This window comes from Cololabis saira, chromosome 15 (assembly GCF_033807715.1).
Source record: "Cololabis saira isolate AMF1-May2022 chromosome 15, fColSai1.1, whole genome shotgun sequence".
NCBI lineage: Eukaryota > Metazoa > Chordata > Actinopteri > Beloniformes > Belonidae > Cololabis > Cololabis saira.
The window spans coordinates 27,760,741-27,783,252 of record NC_084601.1 but is presented as its reverse complement, the minus strand read 5'-3'; the positions used below and the strand labels follow the sequence as shown (position 1 = coordinate 27,783,252).

At 41.6% G+C, this 22,512-nt stretch overlaps 1 protein-coding gene across 6 annotated transcripts in view; it reads left to right on the top strand.

Annotated features, from left to right (window-relative positions):
- LOC133460559 (receptor-type tyrosine-protein phosphatase U-like) overlaps window positions 1–22,512 on the top strand; it is a 288,319-nt gene that overhangs the window by 150,847 nt on the left and 114,960 nt on the right. For all 6 annotated transcript variants that reach the window (XM_061741193.1, XM_061741192.1, XM_061741191.1 and 3 more), the window contains exons 4-5: window positions 2,637–2,718; window positions 17,563–17,678. In XM_061741193.1, the coding sequence (XP_061597177.1) occupies window positions 2,637–2,718; window positions 17,563–17,678 (198 nt within the window). The remainder of the gene's footprint in view (window positions 1–2,636; window positions 2,719–17,562; window positions 17,679–22,512) is intronic.

Here is a 22,512-nt window from a genome sequence, read left to right as displayed (position 1 = left end):
AAAATTCTAGAATGTGACGTCTTCAGTCAGGTCTCACAGTTCCTTCACGACAACTGCCTGTATGATCCACATCAGTCGGGCTTTAGGCAGGGCCACTCAACTGAAACTGGTCTTCTGCCAGTTACTGAGTCACTATGGGCTGCCAGATCTGCTGGTCTATCTTCAGTCCTCATACTGCTTGACCTGTCTGCTGCCTTTGACACAGTCAACCACCACATCCTCCTCTCAACACTGTCAACGCCTGGCATTTCAGGATCTGTCCTCTTGTGGTTCATGTCTTACCTCACAGGAAGATCCTTCAGAGTATCATGGCAAGGACGAGTGTCCAGATCGCATGAGCTGGCAACAGGGGTGGCACAGGGATTGGTGCTGGGCCCTCTCTTTTTTCACTATACACCTGGCTTCTCATAACACTGCTATGGCATGTTCAGTGTGGTGAACAACATGATACCAAATGGCAGAGTGATGACTTTCAATCCTTTAAATACTCGTACGCACGTCACTGTGGTCAAAATATTGTCAGTCTTTATAAGACAAAAATAAAGTCAGGTCTTTATCACTCATCACGTCTTCAAAAAGGGTTCTTTGCCTGTAAGTTTTTAAGTATAACTTGCATAGCACGGTCTGAGCCTCATGTAAACTTGCTTATAAGTAAACTTGTAAGTTGTTCACTTATGGTGAGAAGGGCAGCTTTTGGCTACATTTTATCACTGCAGGGCATTGACCTCCAAATTGTTTGAAAAATGGATTCTAAATTAATTTAATGCCAATTCATTAAAAATCGTGTATCTAAGGAACCCGGTTGCTCTGAATCTTCACTTCATTGAAATCTTTCAGGTTGAGCAAGCAAGAGGCGACATGAAGGGCTGGTGGTGCAACTTATCCTCCTCAGTCCTGTGGTTGCAGAAGGAGAGTAGTTTTGCAAACATTGGCGTAACATCATGCTGATAGGCCCCGGTGCAAATATTATTTTGTGCCCCTGGCTAAAAAAAAAGGGTACACCGCATGCACACACACATGCACAGTCACTATTGAGAACTGCTTTCATTGCCATGTAGGCTAACGTTGTTACTGGCCGCACTCACCCTGTAAAGAAGGAAAACTCCCCTCCTGGCCCACCGGCGGTCAGTTCAACGCCGTTTCATTTATGGAGGTAGTTGGTAAGCTATCCTCCAGCGGGATGCGGGCTTTTTCCTTGGTTGATGTTTGTCATTTTTGCTCTAACATAATCCTGGTACTTTTTCTCTTTTCTCTTTTGTGCGGTGCTTTTTTGTTTGGGCTTGCTAACATGATGCTACACTGTTTTCCGCACCTATTTTCTTTTATTTACTTTTTTTTTTGCTGAAAACTCAAGTCACGTCATCACATCACCATGCACTTAACATGACAAGTTAACAAGTAGCCTATTAAGGTGATGGACTATTTCATTTTTTTCCTCCTTCTTTCATGGGCCCCTGATGGCGTCTGGGCCCCGGTGCCGCTGCACCTGTTGCACCGCCAACATTTATGTATGTGATTGCAAACATGATTTCTCCTTTAAAAAAATTAAAATGAAGGTGTGGTGAGTTCCCATTTTACGTGTTATGACCTTTTTGTACTAAATTGAGGGGCTTGGTTCTTGGTTCTGTGATTTGGTTGGGCTTTTAAGAACCTTGACATTTCCATGTTAGTTTAGAGAAATGAAAGCTTTTGCTAAACAAGACTGTTATTGCAGACACAAGTTTAATTCCTCTTTAATTCAGAATTAAAATTAGTAAAAATGACCATGTAAAGACCTAATTCCGAATGAAAATCACCATTCCGAATTAAACTTTATTCCGAAGTAAGTGGCTGGTTTATTCCGATTTTGAATCCGAATAGAATAATTCCGCGATCATGTATACACTCATTCCGCTTTAAATTAATTCCGGTCTTTCTGTGCATGCTCCTTCCCTTGCCCGTCTCTCGCGATGGCGCTTATATTCCGCACTGGGCTTGTTTTCGAAACAAAGTTTCAAGATGGCAGCACGCAGTAAACGGTGGTCAAGAGCAGAGACGATTTATTTAATAAATAGCTTGAAGGACCTGGAAATAATTAAAAGAACAGATGGCAGGAAACATAAAAATTGTGAGTTTTTCAAAGTTGTAGCGGCTAATTTTGTTTTTCTTCCGGTAGCCGTAACTTCCGGTCCGCCCCCCTATCCAATCAGAACCCTTCCCAACCCCCAGACCTTAAGCGGAATTGGATAAAGCCGATCAAACGTGTTTTCCATGTAAACCTCAATTCGGAATTACTATTTCCATGTAAACTTGAAGGAAAATAGTTTAATTCAGAATTATTTAATTTGGAATAATTCATTCCGAATTAAAAAACATCATGTAACCGTGGCCACTGTTTTGTTATGCAAATGCTATGCATGTGATGTGCGTCATTCCTGGTAGCGGCTTAATGCAAGAACACTGAAGTTTTTCCTGTTTTTACTGAAGTTTCCTGTTAAATTGACGATTGACGATTGGTTGTGAGATGCATAAGGAATCTGCATTTTGTTTGCCTTCGACAAGACTGTGGACCCATTACCCTTGATTCTCCCCTTCCTCGGTCTGCCACCCAAGATGGAATGGCCTGTACTCATTAAAATTATCTGCTTTCTCCACAGGTCGTCTTTGAAGCAACCGTGTCCGAGGAGCGCCAGGGCTACATTGCCTTGGACGACATTGTGCTGCTCAATTACCCCTGTTGTAAGTACCCACTTCTGCACTGTCCATAGCCTACCTACTGACCTTTACTGAGCTTGCTGAAAGTGTCCAGCTGAACAGTGGGAGTCTGAGCCAGAAGACTCGCCGGTCTCCCAGATGTGATTGAAGACTATGTCAGGTCTGCTGACAGAGGGGGGAATGTAGGATTACATCCCTCGCTCCCCCTGGTACCTGTCTGCATATCAGAGCTGCTATAACACAGCGGGAGGTGTTTCCTTTGTCTTGGCTGAATGGTTGACCTTTTCATCCGATTGCTTTGCTCCCACCTGGGTTTTTAAAAGCTAATGTGAGGCTGTAGGCAGGAGAAGATGGCTGGTGTTCAAACCCATAATTTTTCATTATTTTGTACAAGATCAGTTCATGTTCTTTCTTCCCTTGGAATGCTTTACCATGAATCCTTGCATGTCTAACCAAGGTTTAGTAGAAACCCAGAGCGACTGTATGTGGTTAAAGAGAACGGCATCTTTCACCTTTGTGAAATCAACTGTGGAAGTGTCCTATGTTAACCCAAATTAAGTATAATGTAAGATTTTAACCCCAACTGTCATGTGTATTGATCGATCAGGGTTTGTAGCCCTGTAGCATTTGATTGTATCCAAAATGTCAGAAAGTTTTTTTGTTCAGCATTTTTTCCTACTTCAGCCTCTTAGCTTATTTTACTATGGCCCTTGTATTCATTAATCAATGCATGCAGGTTTGAAGGAAAATGCAGTTGTAGCCTATGTTACTTAATTGCTGCTTACATGTAAAACCTGAAGCCACTAACATTTGTATAGTATTTCTGTATTTCTGTCATTGCTGCCAAGATCCACGCTGGCTCTCAGTATGATGGGGCATATTGTTCTATCACTGCATAAATGTGGGAAAATGTTAATGAATGATAATGTGGAGTATTTATGAGCTCATGAAATTCAGATATCCCTTTCTGGCACTCATGAAAACCCAGACTGGCTGCAGATTATAAATCACTGCATCCTCACCGGGAGATGGAGGGACTGTAATAACCTATTGTAAAATCACAGTTTGAATTTCTGGTCCTTCTTATAAAACAAAGTTATGGGAATACGACTCGGTTACCGTATCCTTGGTGAAAAAGCATGTGTTTCCATGGTGATTTACTTATGAGTACATCACCCCGTCTGGGTCGGGGGGTCTTGTTAAGATGTCAGCATTTGGACCTTCATTGTGCCTCACAGCCCACACCTGGGGACTGTGTTGTTGGAGTGCGTGTTTGTATTTACAACCCCAGACAAACAATGTAAAACTTTATTTTACCTGTGCTATTATTTACAAAATTAAAAAAATAATAAAAAAGAAACCTCTGTGGGCAATAACAAGTACCCTGTGATTCAATATTTTGTAGATTCACCTTCAACAGCAATAACATGAGGTAGTTGTTTCCTGAAAGACTTTCAGTGTCTCACATATTTGTGGAGTCATGTTGGTCTTTCTCCCCTTATTCTGAGCATTTGCTTTGCGTACGTTGACATCTGCTTTACGACCAAAATCCCCATTTTTTCTGGTGTGATTCAGCTCATTGTCCAGTTGTATGAGTCCGTTTTTATGAAGCTTTAGCTGTCGGCCAGATGGCCTCACATTTGCCTTCAGGGGAGTTTCTGCTCCAATGCCGTTTAGTCCACAGAATTTTGTTTTGTTGAATGTTTTAATTTTTGTATTTAATCTATTTTTTAACCATTATTATTAGGGCCCGAGCACCTTCAGTGCGAAGGCCCTATTGTATCTGTAGGAATTTTTTTTCTTTTTTCTTCTGACGAAAGGAGGGCCTTTTTGCCCCCCTAAACGTGCCCAAAAAGTCACCAAATTTTGCATGCAAGTCAGGCCTGGCAAAAAATTTGATATTTAATGGTTTACATTAATGGGCGTGGCAAAATGGCTCAACAGCGCCCCCTTGAAAACTTTGTGACTCAAGCCCCACAGTACGGTTTGACGTACATGCACGAAAATCGCTACACACCTGTATCAGTACACAACTTAAAGAAAAGTCTCTTGGCGACATGGCCGAAACCAAACAGGAAGTCAGCCATTTTGAATTAATCGTGTCACTTTGGCGCAATTTATGCCATTCCTTCGGCAGTTAATACGGCCCGAACCGTAACGTGCACCCAGGTGTGTTATACATCAAAATGTGCGTCTCCATCCTCCGACACCACGCATTACTTTTCTCTTTCAAAAGCATTACCGTGGCGACGCTAGATGCCAAAAAGCGCGCCCACCCTTCATCTGATTGGTTCAGACAGAAAAAACTTTGTGCCTCAAGCCCCATAATACGGTTTGACGTACATGAACGAAAATCGGTACACACCTGTATCATGTCGCAACTTAAAGAAAAGTCTCTTGGCACCATGGCCGAAACCGAACAGGAAGTCGGCCATTTTGAACATTCTGAATTAATCACGTAATTTTTGAGCAATATATGCCATTCCTTCGAGAATTAATACGGCCCGAACCGTAACGTGCACCCAGGTGTGTTATACATCCAAATATGCGTCTCCATCCTGCGACTACGCGCATTACTTTTCTCTTTCAAAAGTGTTACCGTGGCGACGCTAGACGCCAAAAAGCACGCCCCCCCTTCATCTGATTGGTCCATATTTGATAGTTCCCCAAAAGGCACCAAATTTGGCATGCAAGCCAGGCCTGGTGATAATTTTGATATTTCATGGTTTGCATTAATGGGCGTGGCCTAACGGCTCAACAGCGCCCCCCGGAAAACTTTGTGCCTCAAGCCCCACAATACGGTTTGACGTACATGCACGAAAATCGGTACACACCTGTATCATGTCGCAACTTAAAGAAAAGTCTCTTGGCGCCATGGCCGAAACCGAACAGGATGTCGGCCATTTTGAATTAATTGTGTAATTTTGGCGCAATTTATGACATTCCTTCGGCAATTAATACGGCCCAAACCGTAACGTGCACCCAGGTGTGTTATACATCAAAATGTGCGTCTTCACCCTGCGACTACACGCATTACTTTTCTCTTTCAAAAGTGTTACCGTGGCGACGCTAGACGCCAAAAAGCGCGCCCCCCCCCTTCATCTGATTGGTCCATATTTGATAGCAAATTTTGCATGCAAGCCAGGCCTGGTGATACATTTGATATTTCATGGTTTGCATTAATGGGCGTGGCCTAACGGCTCAACAGCGCCCCCTAGAATACTTTTCTGTGCCATGACTTTTGAATGGTTTGACATAAAGAGTCGTGGGTGGTGTCATGGGACTCGGTATAGAGTCCTTGACCATAATTAGTGAAAATTAGCCCCGCCCCTTCTTTTGATTGGTTGTCCCTATTTCCTGCTATAACTTTTGAATGGTTTGACATAGAGAGTAGTGGGTGGTGTCATCAGACTCTGTATGGAGTCCTTGACCTTCATTGGCTTAAATTAGCCCCGCCCCTTCTTCTGATTGGATGTCCCTTTTTTCTGCTATAACTTTTGAATGGTTTGACATAGGAAGTCGCGGGTGATGTCAGGTCTGATATGCTCATGGGGGGCGGTGGCCGTGAGTGCGAGGGCCCGTTCATCGCTGCTTGCAGCTTTAATTATTATTATTACTACTACTACTACTACTACTACTACTACTACTACTACTACTGTTGTTGTTGTTATTATTATGATTCCCTCTTGGCGTTGTGTTAACACACTTAAATGCTCACAGATTGTACACCATCAAAATGTCTGTCTCTACAGAGATCTGCACACCTACTGATGAACAATCTTTCGCATGGAAGCAGTAGATGCTTATTTAGTATTGCCCATATGTCGTTGACTTTTCACATCACTGTATACACTGGTCAGCCACAAGATCCAGTGCTTAGTCATGCTCTTGCACGCTGATGTTACTGAAAAGTCTTGTGGGCTATGGCGTGAAATCATTGTGTGTCTGTTCCCAGAGATTCTCCATTAGGTATCTTGGAAGTCTTTTATGTGTTTGCACGTCTTTGTTTTGGTCCTTGAACTGCTTTTAACTGATATCTGACCGAGAAAATATAAGTTGGCTTGAGCAAATGTCCCCACAGACATCAAGAATAATGGTTCTCTGCAAAGCTGTAATTTTAAAACAACGGCTACACAAATTACATTCTTACCTGATTTGTTTTTGTCTTTTTAGTATGTAATCCGTTGTTTTTATTTCAAACAAGTCTCTCTGTCAAGACCAATCTCTCCTGCACCATGAACACGTGGCTTCATCATTAATTTAAAGAACCAACATCTCAGACAGGGAACATTTGAAACCCCACTCTCCATGTCCTTTTGTTTGTTTTCCTTAGTTTTTTTTTTAGTTTAATCGTATTGATTAGCGCTTGACAGCTAACAAATCAAAACTATAAAGCTTTTAGAACTTAAATGTTGATATGAAATTATTAATGCAGCTGCATCATACTCAAATCAGTTCTGCTATAATTGGGACTTTGAACGTTAAACTTTTAGAGATGATTTGAACACTGATGCTTGTCTCCTCGAGACAAAATAACACGACTGACTAATGTTCAAAATGGGACATCTGCTTGGCTTGTCATCATGCTGTTGGATGTCACTTTATTTTCCTTAAAGTACATTTGTTGTCTATGGGAAATAAGTTATTTATGACTGGAGATGTATGCATGAGGAATCAGTTTCTCCCTGGGTGATTATTGGAGGAAGGGTGTAAAGATGACTGCAGAGAGAGAAGAGAAAAATGGGTGAAATGTGAGTTGTGATTTTTATCATTCTATTGTCAGCCATATCAAGACCAGTGTACGAATGGCCACTTGAAATATGCCATCACAGAACACACCCTTCTCATACCACAGCAGGACTGGGTTTTTTATCAAAACAGTGGCTATTTTCTCATTAAATGTCCCATTAAATGACATAACATTTGAATTATGTATTCAAGTTTGATATATACTTTGATATACAGTATGTATGTATATACATTAAATCGTAGTGCACATTTGGAAAGATGCATAACTTAAGAAGTAATGTGAAAAACATCCTAAAACTTCATTGTCACCTTGCCAACAACATTGGGTTGAGCTGCTATTAAGGTCTGACTTGACGTGACGATTCTTCTTATCTCTTCAGAACTAATTAGCTGCGTATACTGTATAACTAGCACGGCAAAAACAATTCCAGCCTCTTAGCCTTTGTTTGCTGTATAGCGATATCTGGTAGTTATTTTAGATTCCTGTGTGTCGAGACAATGTAAAAACAGTTCAAGTGAAGAAAAGCAGAAACTGAAGGATGACATACTAAAAATGACAGCATCATTTGGAAATATAAAACATGAAGAATACTAACTAAAATGTTTTTGAGCCTTACTTTCTCATGTTTATATATATCGTCACTTTTATATTACAAAAGTTCAGATGTTTTTGGGGTGATGGTTCAGCAGTTCCTGTCCTCTTGGGGACAGAGACCAGTAACACTAGCAGGGAGTTTTCCTTTTGCTAAATTCTGGAGGATTTTTCAATTTTTCTTGGAGATTTTCTTGACATCCTTTTATTTCAAGTACAAATGTTTCAAAATTCACATTCTCCACGTTCTCCCCAGGCTCTGCTCCTTGTGTGTATCTGTTCTGACCTGTGGACTGTTTTTGCATGAGAACAATGAGTTATTGTAAAAGCTCATGTCATCAGCTTCCAGGAACTGTTTGAGTTTTCGCTCGGTTGAGGATTTACGGGACTGTGTTGTGAGCAAGGTCAAATCTGATTTTTGAGCTGATTTTTCTGTCTGTGCTCAGACCGCAGTAGCTCATATAAAGCTCAACTTGACTTCTTCCCAAAACTGCTTGAATTTAGTCTGCAGTGCAAACGATTGCAAGGAACATTAGAAATCAATATAGCAGTACAGTCTGTCTGAGAAGAAATATGTTTTTAATATTGACGTGAACATATCTAAAATCTGAGCAGTGTGAAGATGAAAAGGCAAGCCGCTCCACAGCTTTGGCGCTGCCACCGCAAAAGGTCGCTCACCTCTTTGTTTTAATCATAATAGTGGAACGTCTAGCAGCTTTGATAATGAATGCTATAGATTAAAAGCAACTTTTTTTTACAGAAAAGTCAACTTTGAAAATGGCAGATAATTATAAAGAACAATTAGGTCAAGATCTCTCTTTTTTATGAGAAGCTGCACAACAGCATGTTTAAAAGCAGCTGGAACAGATTGATCTTAACGACATATTAATTAAAACAAAAATACATGAACTCACTATCTGAAAAACATCTCTGAAGAGGTGTGAAGGAAGGCTATCTAAAGGAGAAGTGCAAGGCCTTAATTGATGTACTAACTCCGGTAAAACAGAATAGGCCACAGGCTCAAACTGCTCATAGACAGATTCTGACAGATTGCAGAAGAGGCCACAACCAGCGTATGGATTTACAATAAAGTTAAAAATATGGAACAGAACATGAGGCCTATGGCTATGTTTGAAACTATAGCCCCTTTTACACCTGCAGATACCCTGGGTTTAACGCAGATCTAGCGTGTCGTGTGCCCCTTTTACATTGACCGACGCATGGTGAATAACTCTCCTCCAAGGGTAGTCAGGTCTAATGTTAGCAGAACTAACAACCCTGAAGTATATTATTCCAAATACACTTAACAACCACTTTAGTAGATGCAACTGGTATACCTTATAAAGTGGTGATCATATGCAGGGCTGCACATAAGTGGGCCGCCAGAGCGCATGCGTCGTCAAAATCCTCAGTGCGCTGTCAATCTTGTGCTGCGAAGCGCTTTTGTGTACCAACAGGTGGGGCTCATATTATTGGTTGTGGCCAGACCAGAATACTAATATTAAAAAATCTATTGGGAGAGCTTTTCCCCAAAACTGCCACTCAAAGTTTGTACTGGCCAATCACAGCGCCCTTAGCGCCCTTACTCCCCCTCCATGCTCGTTGCGGTGGTGGATGGGGAGGAAGAGAGGTAAGGATCAGCTTTACTGAACAAACCCCGACACGTCTCGTCAAAATGTCCAAGAAGCAAGCGCCATTAAGTAATTATTTTGGCGTTCCACCACCACCAACTACAAAGAGACGCCAAACTGAACCACTACCTGAATCGAACAGAAAACGTGTGTTCGCCGAGAAGTGGCTGCATGATGTTACGCGGCGACGCGTACCGTACGTTCGCGCTCCCGCGTATCCTACCCCGTAAGCTCTGCGTTGGTGCAACGCGGAACCATAAATCAGCCAGTGTCCGTCAGTGCGCGCAGCAGTTACCTGCGCCAGCAAGACGCTGCTCTCTGATTATGGCTCACAGTTTATGAAAACCCCAAATAAAAAATAAATTAGAGAATATTTTATGAAATCAATAAACAATTCCATCATCAAAATTATAACAAATAAAGGTTCAACATATCTTGCTTTGCATGTAATAAGACTAGGTAATATATTAGTTTCACCTTTTAAGTTGAATTATTGAAATAGATTAACTTTTACACCATATTCTAGTTGAATTATTGAAATAAATTAACGTTTACACCATATTCTAGTTGAATTATTGAAATAAATTAACTTTGTAAAGGACCATATTGAGCCATTCATCTTTATAAGTGAATAAATATCATTTTGCCTATAACTTATTCCTGCATCCCTCTTTTATCGATCCGGCGAGACGGGTCACCGCGTTTTTGGAGCCCCAAGTCACATATCCAGGGGCTCCTCTGAGCACCAGACCAAAATAATTATGTGCAGCCCTGATCATATGTATATGTATTACTGAAGAAAATAATGGAACTTTTTATTATGAGTATAGCATCAAGGCATTGCTGCTATATCTATCAGGTCATTTCAGTGTCAGAGGCAGTTCAGCTTCTGTTGCTTTTGTATCAATTAAATATACTACAGTTGCAATAGAGGGGCAGGACTCTGTTTTATAGCTGATATTTTAAACTCAACTTTTTTCGGACTGCTTTTCACTAGTTTTTTTGCATTTGGCTAGGGTCATAGTCACTACTGGTCGCATAAGGAAATGCCTGGAGAGGATGACCAGGTGGTCCAATTCCTCCAGGATGGCACATTGCCAGTTGTTTTTATGCATCTCCCAGCACAGTCTCAAGAGAAGAAGAAGCTTTATTATCATTGTACAGTATACAACAAAATTTCGTTCGGCAGCATCCTCCAGGGACAGCAGCTACATTCACAAGTTGGAGTCCCAAACAGCAAAAATAAAGTGCAATAAAGTGAAATTATTTACATAGGGACTGGTGTTATGAGAAATTATTTACAACTCTGAGTGTACCAGAGGGGAGGCTGGAGAATAGAGAGTGTTCTGGATGAGCGGGGTCGTCTCGGATCTTTTTGGCCCTTCGGAGGAGACGGTTGGAATGGATCTCCTCCAGGCGTGGGAGTGGGTAGCCAATGATCCACTGGGCAGTCTTGATGACCCGCTGCAGTTGTTTCTTCTCAGATGCAGTGCAGTTGGCATACCACACCATGCATCCGTAGGTCAGGACACTTTATTGTGCAGCGGTGGTGGAGGGAATTTGTTCCTCTTCAGCGTTCTCAGGAAGAAAAGACGCTGCTGGGCCTTTTTTATAATGTGGGTGGTGTTCACAGTCCAGCTCAGGTCCTCTGAGATGTACAAGCCGAGAAACTTGAAGTTTCTGACCTGCTTCACTTCTTCTCCGTTGATACTCAGGCCTGAGTGCGGTGTGGTCCTTGTCCTCTTGCAGTCGATGATGATTTCCTTCGTCTTCTTGGTGTTGAGGTTGAGGTGGTTGTCGCTGCACCAGGCATCCAGTGCTTGGACCTCCACCCTGTATGGTGCCTCATCATCATTGCTGATCAGTCCAACAATGGTTGTGTCGTCAGCAAATTTGTTGAGGGTGCTGGATCCGTGGGTGGCGACGCAGTCGTGGGAGAATAGTGTGTACAGGACTGGACTGAGGACACAGTCCTGGGGAACACCAGTGTTGAGGGTGATGGTGGAGGATGTGGAGGTGCTCATCCTGACATGCTGGGGTCTGTTAGTCAGGAAGTCGTAGTCAGGAAGTCGATCGACAGACGGAGCGAGGTTCCAAGCTGCAGTGTCTGCATTTTGTTGACCAGTCGGCTGGGGCTGATGGAATTGAATGCCGAGCTGAAGTCAACAAACAGCATCCTGACGTTTGTCCTGGGGCTCTCAATGTGGCTGAGAGCAGAGTGGAGGGCGATGGAGATGGCGTCATCTGTGGAGCTCTTGGACCTGTAGGCGAACTGATGTTGGTCAAGGTAGGATGTGGACCTTGACATACTGCAACACCAGTCTCTCCATACATTTCGTGATTACCGGTGTCAGGGCCACGGGCCAGTAATCATTCAACCCTGTGATGGCTGAGGATTTGGGCACAGGAATTTTGGTGGTGGTTTTCAGGCAGGTGGGGACTGTGGCTTGCTGTATTGAGCGGTTGAAGATGGTGGTGAATACAGCAGCAAGATGATGGGCACATGACTTCAGCACCCTCGCTGGTACTCCATCCGGTCCTGCTGCTTTGCTGGTGTCGATGCTTTGCAGGACCAGCAATACCTGGTGTTGTTGGATGGTGGGGGGCTGGTCATGCTCTGAAGGTGTCAACTGTGTGTCCTCTGCCTGTCTGCTGTCCTTTTCAAAGCGGGAGAAGAAGGTGTTGAGCTAGTCCGGGAGAGAGGTGTCGGTGGGGGAGGGGGTGGAGTGGCATTGTCTATAGTCTGTGATGTTCTGCATGCCTTTCCACATGGGTTAGGGTTAGGGTTAGGTTACATGGAGCTGGGGTTGTTTTCCCTGAATTTGGCCTCTATCTGCTCTCTGTATTTTGTTATAGCAGCCTTGATGCCTCTGTTCAGGTCCGCTCTAGCCCTCCTGTATGCCTCCCTGTCTCTTGATCTCAGTGCTGAGTCCCTGGCCTGGAGTAGTGCTCTGATGTGGGTGTTGAACAAGTGTTTTTGATTGGGGAATGTTTTCACCTTTTTCCTTTTAATGACCTTGTCCATGCAGAAACTGATTTATGACAGTACGGAGGTGGTGTGGAGCTCAATGTCAGGTTCCTCAAAGAGCTCCCATGTGGTGTCTTGAAAGCAGTCCTGCAGGGACAGTGTGGCCTCCTCAGTCCAGCACTGCATGGTCTTGTACTTTGGCTTAGACCTGCGGATGAGGGGCTTGTAGGCAGGTAGAAGGAACAGAGAAAGGTAGTCTGAGTGTCTGAGGTGAGTGGAAGGGCGTGCTTTGTAGGCTCCAGGAATATTGGTGTAGACCTGGTCTAGTGTTCTGCCCTTCCTAGTTTTAATGTCCACATTCTTATAGAATCTGAGGAGCACAGTCTTTAAATTGGTGTGGTTAAAGCCCCCAGCCACGATGAAAAAGCCCTCTCGGTGTTTGTTCTGCTGCCTGCTAATGCTGTCGTGCAGCCTACTCATAGCTACCTTAGCATTAGCTCGTGGGTGGATGTACACAGCAGCTACAAACACCTGAGTTATTTCTCGGGGAAGATAAAAAGGTCGGCACTTTAGCAATAAAAACTCCAGATCTGGATAGCAGTGTCTCTCCATAATGGTAGTGTCCGTGCACCAGCTGTTGTTAACGTAGACACACATACCCCCCCCCCCCCCCCCCTCTCGTCTTACCGGAGTCTGATGTGCGGTCTGCCCAGAAGATTGTGTGGCCATCTAGCTCCACAGCTAGGTCCGGGATGTTTTCATGCAGCCAAGTCTCTTTTATTACCGTGATGCAGCTGTCTATTCGGTTGTTAACGTCCCGTAGTTTCATCTCGTTCATTTTATTGGCTAGGGAGTGAGCGTTGGTGAGAAAAACGCTTGGGAATGCTGGTTTGTGCGGAGTAGAGGTTAGCTTAGCTCTGATGCCGGCTCGTTTGCCCCGCTTCTGGCGTCTTACGCAGCGCCGCTGTTGCCTTTTCTCTGTCCGTTCTCGCCGGCGTATCCTCTCCGGAAACGAGTCGAGCCCCACCGGGGTCCAGCCGGTCCAGTGTTCTTTCAGTTTGACAAGTTCGGTTCGGGTATAAGTCCTTCTCAGTGTGTAGCTGCTAAGTACAGAGGAGCCCCGGGTCGCTGCGTGTACATGTGCCGCCGCCATGCGGAAAAAAAAAAAGAGCATGGAGGACATACCGAAAGAAGTGCAAAAAAACTGGACAGGGCTGTAGGGGATCCTTAATCCATCAGCAAAATCAGCATCTGCTCCTTTGTGCAAGTATGAACAGGAAGAGGACAACCAGAGCCCTACTAAATGACCTCCAGCAGGCCACTGGTAAGAATGTATCTGACCAACCAGTAAGACACAGTCTTCATGAGGGTGGTGGGTGGTCCAAAGGCTTCTGGTGCTCTCTTCCCACCACCGTGGAGCTCAAAAGGCTTTTGCCATTGAATCCCAGAATGAATAGGTCCACCATTGTGATTTTCTCAGAGAAAGCAAGTTCACCCTAAGTACACATAACGGCTGTCAAAGTGTCTGTAGAAGCTGTGGAAGTCTTTATGCTGCCTGTATCATCATTCAACATGAGCAGTTTGGTGGTGTGTCAGTGAAGGTCTGGGGAGATATATCAACAGACAGGTATCAGGAATGAAATCCTTGGACCCATTATCAGAACCTAAGTTGGTGCAGTAGGTCCTGGGTTCCTCCTCATGCACAACAATGCCCAGCTCGTGTGGTGAGAGCATGAAGCCAGTTCCTGGAGGATGAAGGAATTGACACCATTGACCTGAATCCAACAGAACAACTCTGGGGCATTGTGGTCCATTTTATGCCACCGGGTTGCTCCTTAGACTGTCCAGGAGGTCAGTCCTCAGGACACTACATATTGTCTCTTTAGGAACCCTGATTGTGTGTGGCATCTATGCAAGCACATGAGGGTCATGAAAAACGAGTACCACTCTGAGCTGCTGCAATGACATTTCACCTACATAGACGAGCCAGCTGCATCCTTTTTTCACTTTTATTTTGGGGCTGTCTTTGAATTTAGCTCTCTGCAGGATGGTCATTTTAATGTCCATCAAAGGATGTGACATTCTTTGGTTCTTAACAGATTACCCAATCCACATCAGTAAAGTATCCAGGAGGGTTTTTCCCCATTCTTGAGAGCTGATGTGTTTTTAAAGTGTTACTTTTATTTATTCATTTATATTAGCAATCTACAAACACTCTCCACTTTATTAGGTATGGCAAGTGTACCTTATTAAGCTCAATTTTTATAGTTTTCTCAATTAAACCAACATAGTATTCTTAAGGAACCATAAGTCAGTTAAAACAATATTACAATTACACACACACACACACACATTATATATATATATATATATATATATATATATATATATATATATATATATATATATATATGTATGTATGTATGTATGTATGTATGTATGTATGTATGTATGTATGTATGTATGTATGTATGTATGTATGTATGTATGTATGTATGTATGTATGTATGTATGTATGTATGTATGTATGTATGTATGTATGTATGTATGTATGTATGTATGTATGTATGTATGTATGTATGTATGTACACATTACAGTAAAGATGCAATCCTTGCAAGTGCTGCTGGCTGGATGTCTTTGGTGCATTTACCGCTGAGAAAGCTCAGCAGCTGCAGCGTCGGGGTCCTTAAATTGTTCATGCAGTGCCTGACAGTAATGATGAGAATAAAACCATTGTTAATGTTATTAGTTACACCTCACCATTTCCTATAATTGCTTGTCAAAATGTATGCTGTGATTAGATTGATTAGAATAATTTGTTTTACTTTAGGTTACAACATTTCTATATTAGTTAAATGCTTTGAAGTGGTATCTTCAAGGGCTTTATGCAGGGTTTATCTTGAAATAAACAAGTGTATTTGCATTCCTGTCTGTCTTGCAGCTGTTGTTTTTTGTATTAATTAAAGTCATATGCTGCTATCTGCTTCAGTAGCAGAGGAGCTAAACAATCTGAATCAACAGAACGACCAATTATTTGTGGGGAAATTATGTTTACTTGTATGTCTCTTGTGTGGTAGGCTATGCAGAGGAGATTTTGAGCATTAAAGGTGCTAGCATGCAGGTGCTTGTCACGCTGTTACCAGCCTGTTTTAAATGCAAAAAGATGCCACAGATATTTAGCCTGACTTCCTTTATTTTGAAGATTATTGGCAAAACAATACATTCTCCAAGTAGACTGGAAAGATCCAGAACTGCTCCATCAGACTAATAATCTAAACTAAGATCTAAGTGTATTTCCCGATTACAAAGTAATTCAGGAAGCGAAGCAAGATATGGTGAAAAGTTAGTGTAGCTGAATGACTGCTATGTTTTTGTTCAGGTGCAATGTGAAGTATAAGGTAATTTACAGAGGAAAATTCATTATGAACGCCTGTTTGCACCCACTAATGATAAGTCACTCATAAGTCCAGTTACACGAAAGACGCAACATGTCACCATGACATTACTGACCGCGGAAAGGTACCTTGCACACAAAATATCTGGAGCTGTTTGGAGCTGCCTCATTTGAGCTGAGAGCAGGGCATGGTGTAAGCTCAACCTGAGGACGCAAAACCAAAAGGAACACCGGCAAAGTAAGGTGGCCAAAAGCTATAAATATTTAATGAGACACAACACATCACGCCACAGTAAAGGAAGTATTTTTTACACATCTCGAACGCTCCCCGTGCAACAACCCCTGCCTCCCAGTTGAGGTTGTCCATTATTCTTCCCATGATGAGGAATGGATTTCTGGTTTTCTGGTTTTCTGTTGGTGTTTTGAATAAACCACTGTGCAGAGGTCTTGTCGTTTTGCTTCCCCTCTGACCTTTTTGAAGTAATATCCTCACAAAATATGTTTTGTCTGTGGTTAAATGTAGTTTGGAGATCATCATTGGGGACAGAGTTCCTATCGTATTAGCCCTCTGGGCGTACGCTAAATCCATTCTGTAGCAAATATTCAGTTCTCGTTCAGAACTGATTTAGATTTGTGACCAAGAACTGTACCACATCATTTTCCTCCCAAATGATACCCTGATTACCATCAATTACAAGCCACTTGGTGATGTAACTACAGACAATTTCTTTAAGAGTGAAGGTGACTAAGTGCACGTTTTTAGATAATGATATATATATATATATATATATATATATATATATATATATATATATATATATATAGTATATATAAAGTTGGAAGCAGACTAGACTCCGGAGCCCCGAGCTGTGGCAGCCTGTCTGAAGGTCAGTGTCGTTAGGAGGTGAACAGCGTTATTGCTGATTTCCGGTACCGGTCCATGACGCAGAAGAGTTGATCAGTCTGTTAGAGAAGGAGTTCTGCTACTGATACAGGATTTGCGTAAGAGAGCGTGAAGGGTAATATCCAGGCTATAAAAATTTGCTCAGCACCCCCCTCTCTTCCACCAATTCAGAAGTAAACGCATTTGATGCACAACTCCAATATTCCTTTTCTGTCCTAGAACACGCAACAACACAAAGCCATTAAATCTTTCACAAGTCTCTGTCATGCTTGTAGATGGATTCAGAAGAAATTGTGTGCATTTATGTTGCTTGGAGTAATTTGCATAAACTGTTTGTTTTACGTTATATTGTCTTGTGCAGATTTATGAGTATAAGCATAAATAAATATCCTGTAATGGGGGTGGAAATATTCTCTTTCATTCACGTAAAATCATTTTGCACTGTAAATTAAAAGAATAAATCCTTGATAGTATTAAGCAGGAAAAAGATTGCAGCAAGTGTAGTTATAGCACAAGCACGGAATAAGTGACTCCTCACATCTATGTGGGAATTTATTTAGACAGTGCTGCTCAACTCCAGCTGGGCCACTTTTGATCACCGTGTTTCTGTGTGTGTCATCCTTCCACAGACAAGGTGTCCCATTTCTCTCGGCTGGGTGATGTGGAAGTGAATGCAGGCCAGAATGCCTCGTTTCAGTGTGTCGCCACCGGCAAAGTTTCAGAGTCGGAGCCTTTCCTGCTGGAGGTGAGAACACGAGTGCTCAACTGATGTTTTGTATTTCTTTATTTTCTTATTCATCTTCTTTCTTCAAGTAGTAAAGCCCACATCTCAGCTTTTCCTGACTTACTGAATGTGATTGGAGACCTGCAGGAAAAAATGACGATACAACAAAACAAAAAGAAAAAAGTTTCACGTGATTTGAACTCTATGCTGGTCAAGTAAAATATATGAGCTATAACTATAACCAGTACTCGAGTTGTAAAAAAAAATCAGGGGGGATGGTGGATTTTATTTTATGGGGACAGATGATTTGTGCTGATTACAAATAATATAATATATTACAAATAATAGCACTGACCAAAACACCTGCAGAAATACTGCAGGAATGACATAGCAGCAGTTAAATGCAGCCTTCTGTAAGCTTTAAATATCCACTGGGCTTACATCAAATACATCAAAACACAACAATAAAAAACTGTTTTCTGAACTTATCAATATGACTCTGTCCTTCACAGGATAAGTAACATGGATCACTGCAAAAACTCAAAATCTTAACAAGAATATTTGTCTTATTTCTAGTTAAAATGTCTCATTTTAGTAAAAAAAAATCTCATTACACTTAAAACAAGACTCATCACTGGAAAACACTACAATTTTCACCTGTTCCAAGTAGATTTTCACTTGAAATAAGTAGAAAAATCGGCCAGTGGAACAAAATGTTTTTGCTTGTAATAATTATAAATCTTGTCCCAGATTTTTCTACTTATTTCAAGTGAAAAATTACTTGAAACAGGTGAAAATTGTCAAATAAGTTATTTTTCTGGTGTTATTTTTCTGGTGATGACTCTAAATGTTGAAATAGCAGTAAAACCACATTCATTGATGAAATTACATAAAGAATGGAAAGGAGGGATGACAGTTTTACAGGGGGATGATTTTGACTGTTTTTATTTCAGGGGGGATGCCATCCCCCCTCATCCCCCCTCAACTCGAGTACTGACTATAACTGAATTAAAAGCTGACAGTTTCCCTCAACTATTCGGTCAGCTTCAGGCCCGTTACATGTTTGGTGGCAGGATCCATTAGAAAGTCTCATTTAAAGCAGGCGAGGATTTGTTGGATTTTGCCTTTTCCTCAAACAAGATAAACGTTGATGGCTGCTGTTGGTTAGCATTTTAATAACTTGGTTTCAGTTTAACATGGCACTCTGTAACACATGCAGCATTAGGACTTAAACCTGCAGCTGCACCAAAGCTGAGTGTGACTGCAGTGTTTTAACAGGAACATGCGCAGGTGACAACTGGCTGGAAACCAGAAGGACTACAATGTCAGAATTAACTCTTCAGAGTCAATCAGACGTTTCATATTTTAAGATTATTTCCAATCCACCAAAATACTAAAAATAACTATTCATTGTTTTCCTACAGATCACCTTAACAGCAGGTTCCCTGTGCACAGACACAGTAATACTGACACTTTAAAGGCCTTACAGGGTGCATCACTGCGAAAAAAAATGACTAAATGTGCATTAAAGTTGTGTTAAAGAAGTTGCTTAAAATGTTGGCAAAACTTAGCTCTTTCAGATTTTACGCATGTATAAAGTCTTATGGTGAATGTGACTTTTTTTCTTTCCTTGTTTTGTACACCACAGTTGACATCAGGCTAATTTTTAACTGCAGGCAATACAACAGTTGCTCATGACAAAGTAATGGGATTTCCCATGTCACGTGACTTTTTTTTTTCACAGGTGTTTAACATCAAGGTAAACTCTAAACCCAAGCGAAACTCACAGAGCAATTGGCCCCAAAGCGTTGTAACAGCATCAGGGTAAAAAGAGCAACAGGTTAAGTGATGTACCTGCAACGCCTGAAAGCCTCCTCTGGTGGCAGTATTGGAAAACACACACTGCGAACACAATCTTTTGGAATCTGCAAGAGATAAAAACAAAAAAAAAAACACCCACGACAAACACCATATAAACCTGAGTAGTTGCCACACCCATCAGATCAGAGCACCCCCCCACAAGGAGAGACCTGCCCCCCCCCCTTTTTGCCCCCCTAAACAGTTGGGATAGATGTCAGTGGGAGGGACTTTGTTTCAAATTAAAATTTAAAACAGAAGAGGAGGAAGCTGATGTTAGGAAACCTACTATATAATCTTGATCCATCCAAGCTGTTAAATCATGCTAGATGACTTGACAGCATGATCAGGGCGGAAGTTAAAGATTTTATTTCATGTTCCACACGTCAGTTTTATACATATAATCTATTCAGATCAAAGGCTCAATTTAAAAATCCTAAAACCCAAAGTCTTTCTAAAAAGCGTCAATCAAATTGTTTTCACTTCCATGCAGAAATCGTGAAAGAAAAACATATCACGTAAGAGTTTAAATGTCCAGCTTCTAATGTAAATGACTGATTTTCCTCTTCTGTATCATATGGCCTTAACTAAGTTGGCTCATCACTGCTGCGTCAGGGCTTAAAAGTTCAAATTGCATGAATGTCACACCAGGACTGAACTGACTCACTTTTTAATGTTAGGCAGCTGAGAAACACACTAATTGAAGTTTCTTTTTTTTATTAGTGCCCGAACACTTACAGTGCGAAGGCCTATTGTATCCGTAGGGAATTATTATTTTTTTTCCTCTTTTTTTTCACTCCTTCTTCCGACGAAATTAGGGCCTTTTTGCCCCCCTAAACGTGCCCCAAAAGTCACCAAATTTTGCACAAAAGCCAGGCCTGGCGAAAAATGTGATATTTAATGGTTTGCATTAAAGGGCGTGGCCTAATGGCTGAACAGCGCCCCCTAGAAAACTTTGTACCTCAAGCCCCACAATACGGTTTGACGTACATGCACGAAAATCAGTACACACCTGTATCATGTCGCAACTTAAAGAAAAGTCTCTTGGCGTCATGGCCGAAACCGAACAGGAAGTCTGCCATTTTGAATTAATCGTGTAATTTTGGCGCAATTTATGCCATTTCTTCGGCCGTTAATGCGGCCCGAACCGTAACGTGCACCCACGGCCGAAAACGAACAGGAAGTCGTCCATTTTGATAGTTCCTACTTTCTGCCATAACTTTTGAATGGTTTGATATAGAGAGTCGTGGGTGGTGTCAATCGCTAAATGTCCAGGCCTGAAGACATGTACATGCAAGTCATTCAAAAGCTTCCACTGCAGCACACCTAAACGTGCACAAGGGTGCAAGGGCCCGTTCATCGCTGCTTGCAGCTTTAATTATTATTATTATTATATACTGTAACTTATTAGCCAAGAAGTAGTACTAGAAGTTGTGTAAGTCTAAACCTCCACAGTGTCTGGTTTTTTGTAACATTTTTAAGCTAATACGTGGTGGTTTGTTTTTCCATGGATATTTTGATACGTATGAGTCCAGTGACTTAAACCATGAGGAAGGAGGGTATCATTGAGAAAAGATCATTTATTTTTGGTAAAAACATGATATTGTTTCCGGAATCGGCTGTTTCCTGAGGTCCTGAACGTCATGGTCATCCAACGGGGTTTCTTTCCTTTGTCCCTTTCCCAAAGAGATTTCTACAGAATCCAATAATTTTCTGATGAATTTAACATGTAGATTATGGGATGTATCCATCTTAAATTGTTTCACAATTTATAGGCAGTTTTTTCACAGAATAGTGAACCTATTTCCATCCGTATGTAAAAATGTGCAGTTGTTATAATTAATTTAATTCAAAATCAGCTTAATATATTTGATAAAATATTAAAAATTGAGCTGCTTTCTATGTTTTTTGCTCATGTAGCATTATGTTTCATTTCCGTTTCACATGCAGCATCTCAGCTGTTTGGGCTGTCTTAGTTTCTAACAATAAACGAACAAGCAGCAGGAGTCATTTCTTCCTGTTTGAGTATCGTTGTTAAAGAAAATGAGAGACATTGCTTTGTCCATTAGCATCAGAACCAACACTGTTCAATAAACCTTTAAGTTTGCCAATTTGAATTTTGTTACGGTTTCGAACCTGCCACCTCCACAGTCTGCACATTATCCATTGCGCCATCGCTGTTCAGTCACTCAGGCCACGTTTACACATAGCCGGGTATTTACAAAAACGGATATTTCCCCTTCTACGTTTTGAAAAATACCATCATTTACACAAACCCGCATAAATACGCTGTTAAGGGGCTATGAGCAGCCAAACCTATGGGCGGCAGTGTAACGAGAAGCATAGTCATGCTAGCCAATTGGAATCCTGGAAAAAACATCAACAAATGACACGAGTAACTACTGTGGCCAAACAAATTGTAAACACAGGTCGCACACATGACGCTGGTGACGTTTCTGTCCCCTCTGTTTACAAGCAAACATGAAGACAGAGTTTTTGCAACTCTACTACTTTCCTGCTAGTCCAAACCAATTGTTGGAATATTGTTTTTTTGGGTTTAATTAGTAGAATATTTTCACAACCATCCTCCTGCCATTAGAGCACAGACGATAGTCGGGTGGTGTTTACGTCTTTCAAATGCAACATTAATACAATGAATTAATGATCCAGCAAAAAAAAAAGTTTTTAATTAAGAGTTTAGATTATATTGAGACCTAAGCTTATGATAAAATATGTTAAAACATGTAGTTTTAAGCAGTAGCACTCAGCTACTGTGGATAGAATTACATATTTTCCAACCGCAGTAAATCTTTACTCCTGGCCTCCTAAACTAATTCAAAAACTTGAATGTCAGATGTAATTATTTTTGAAAAGGCTGAACAGGCAGTAGCTCTTATAATAATTTGTTTATCCTCGGAGAGAGCTGCATATATTGGATCTCGCACCTGGAACAGCTCCTTCCCAACGCATGGCCTCTGATTTCCTCTTCCACCGTTTG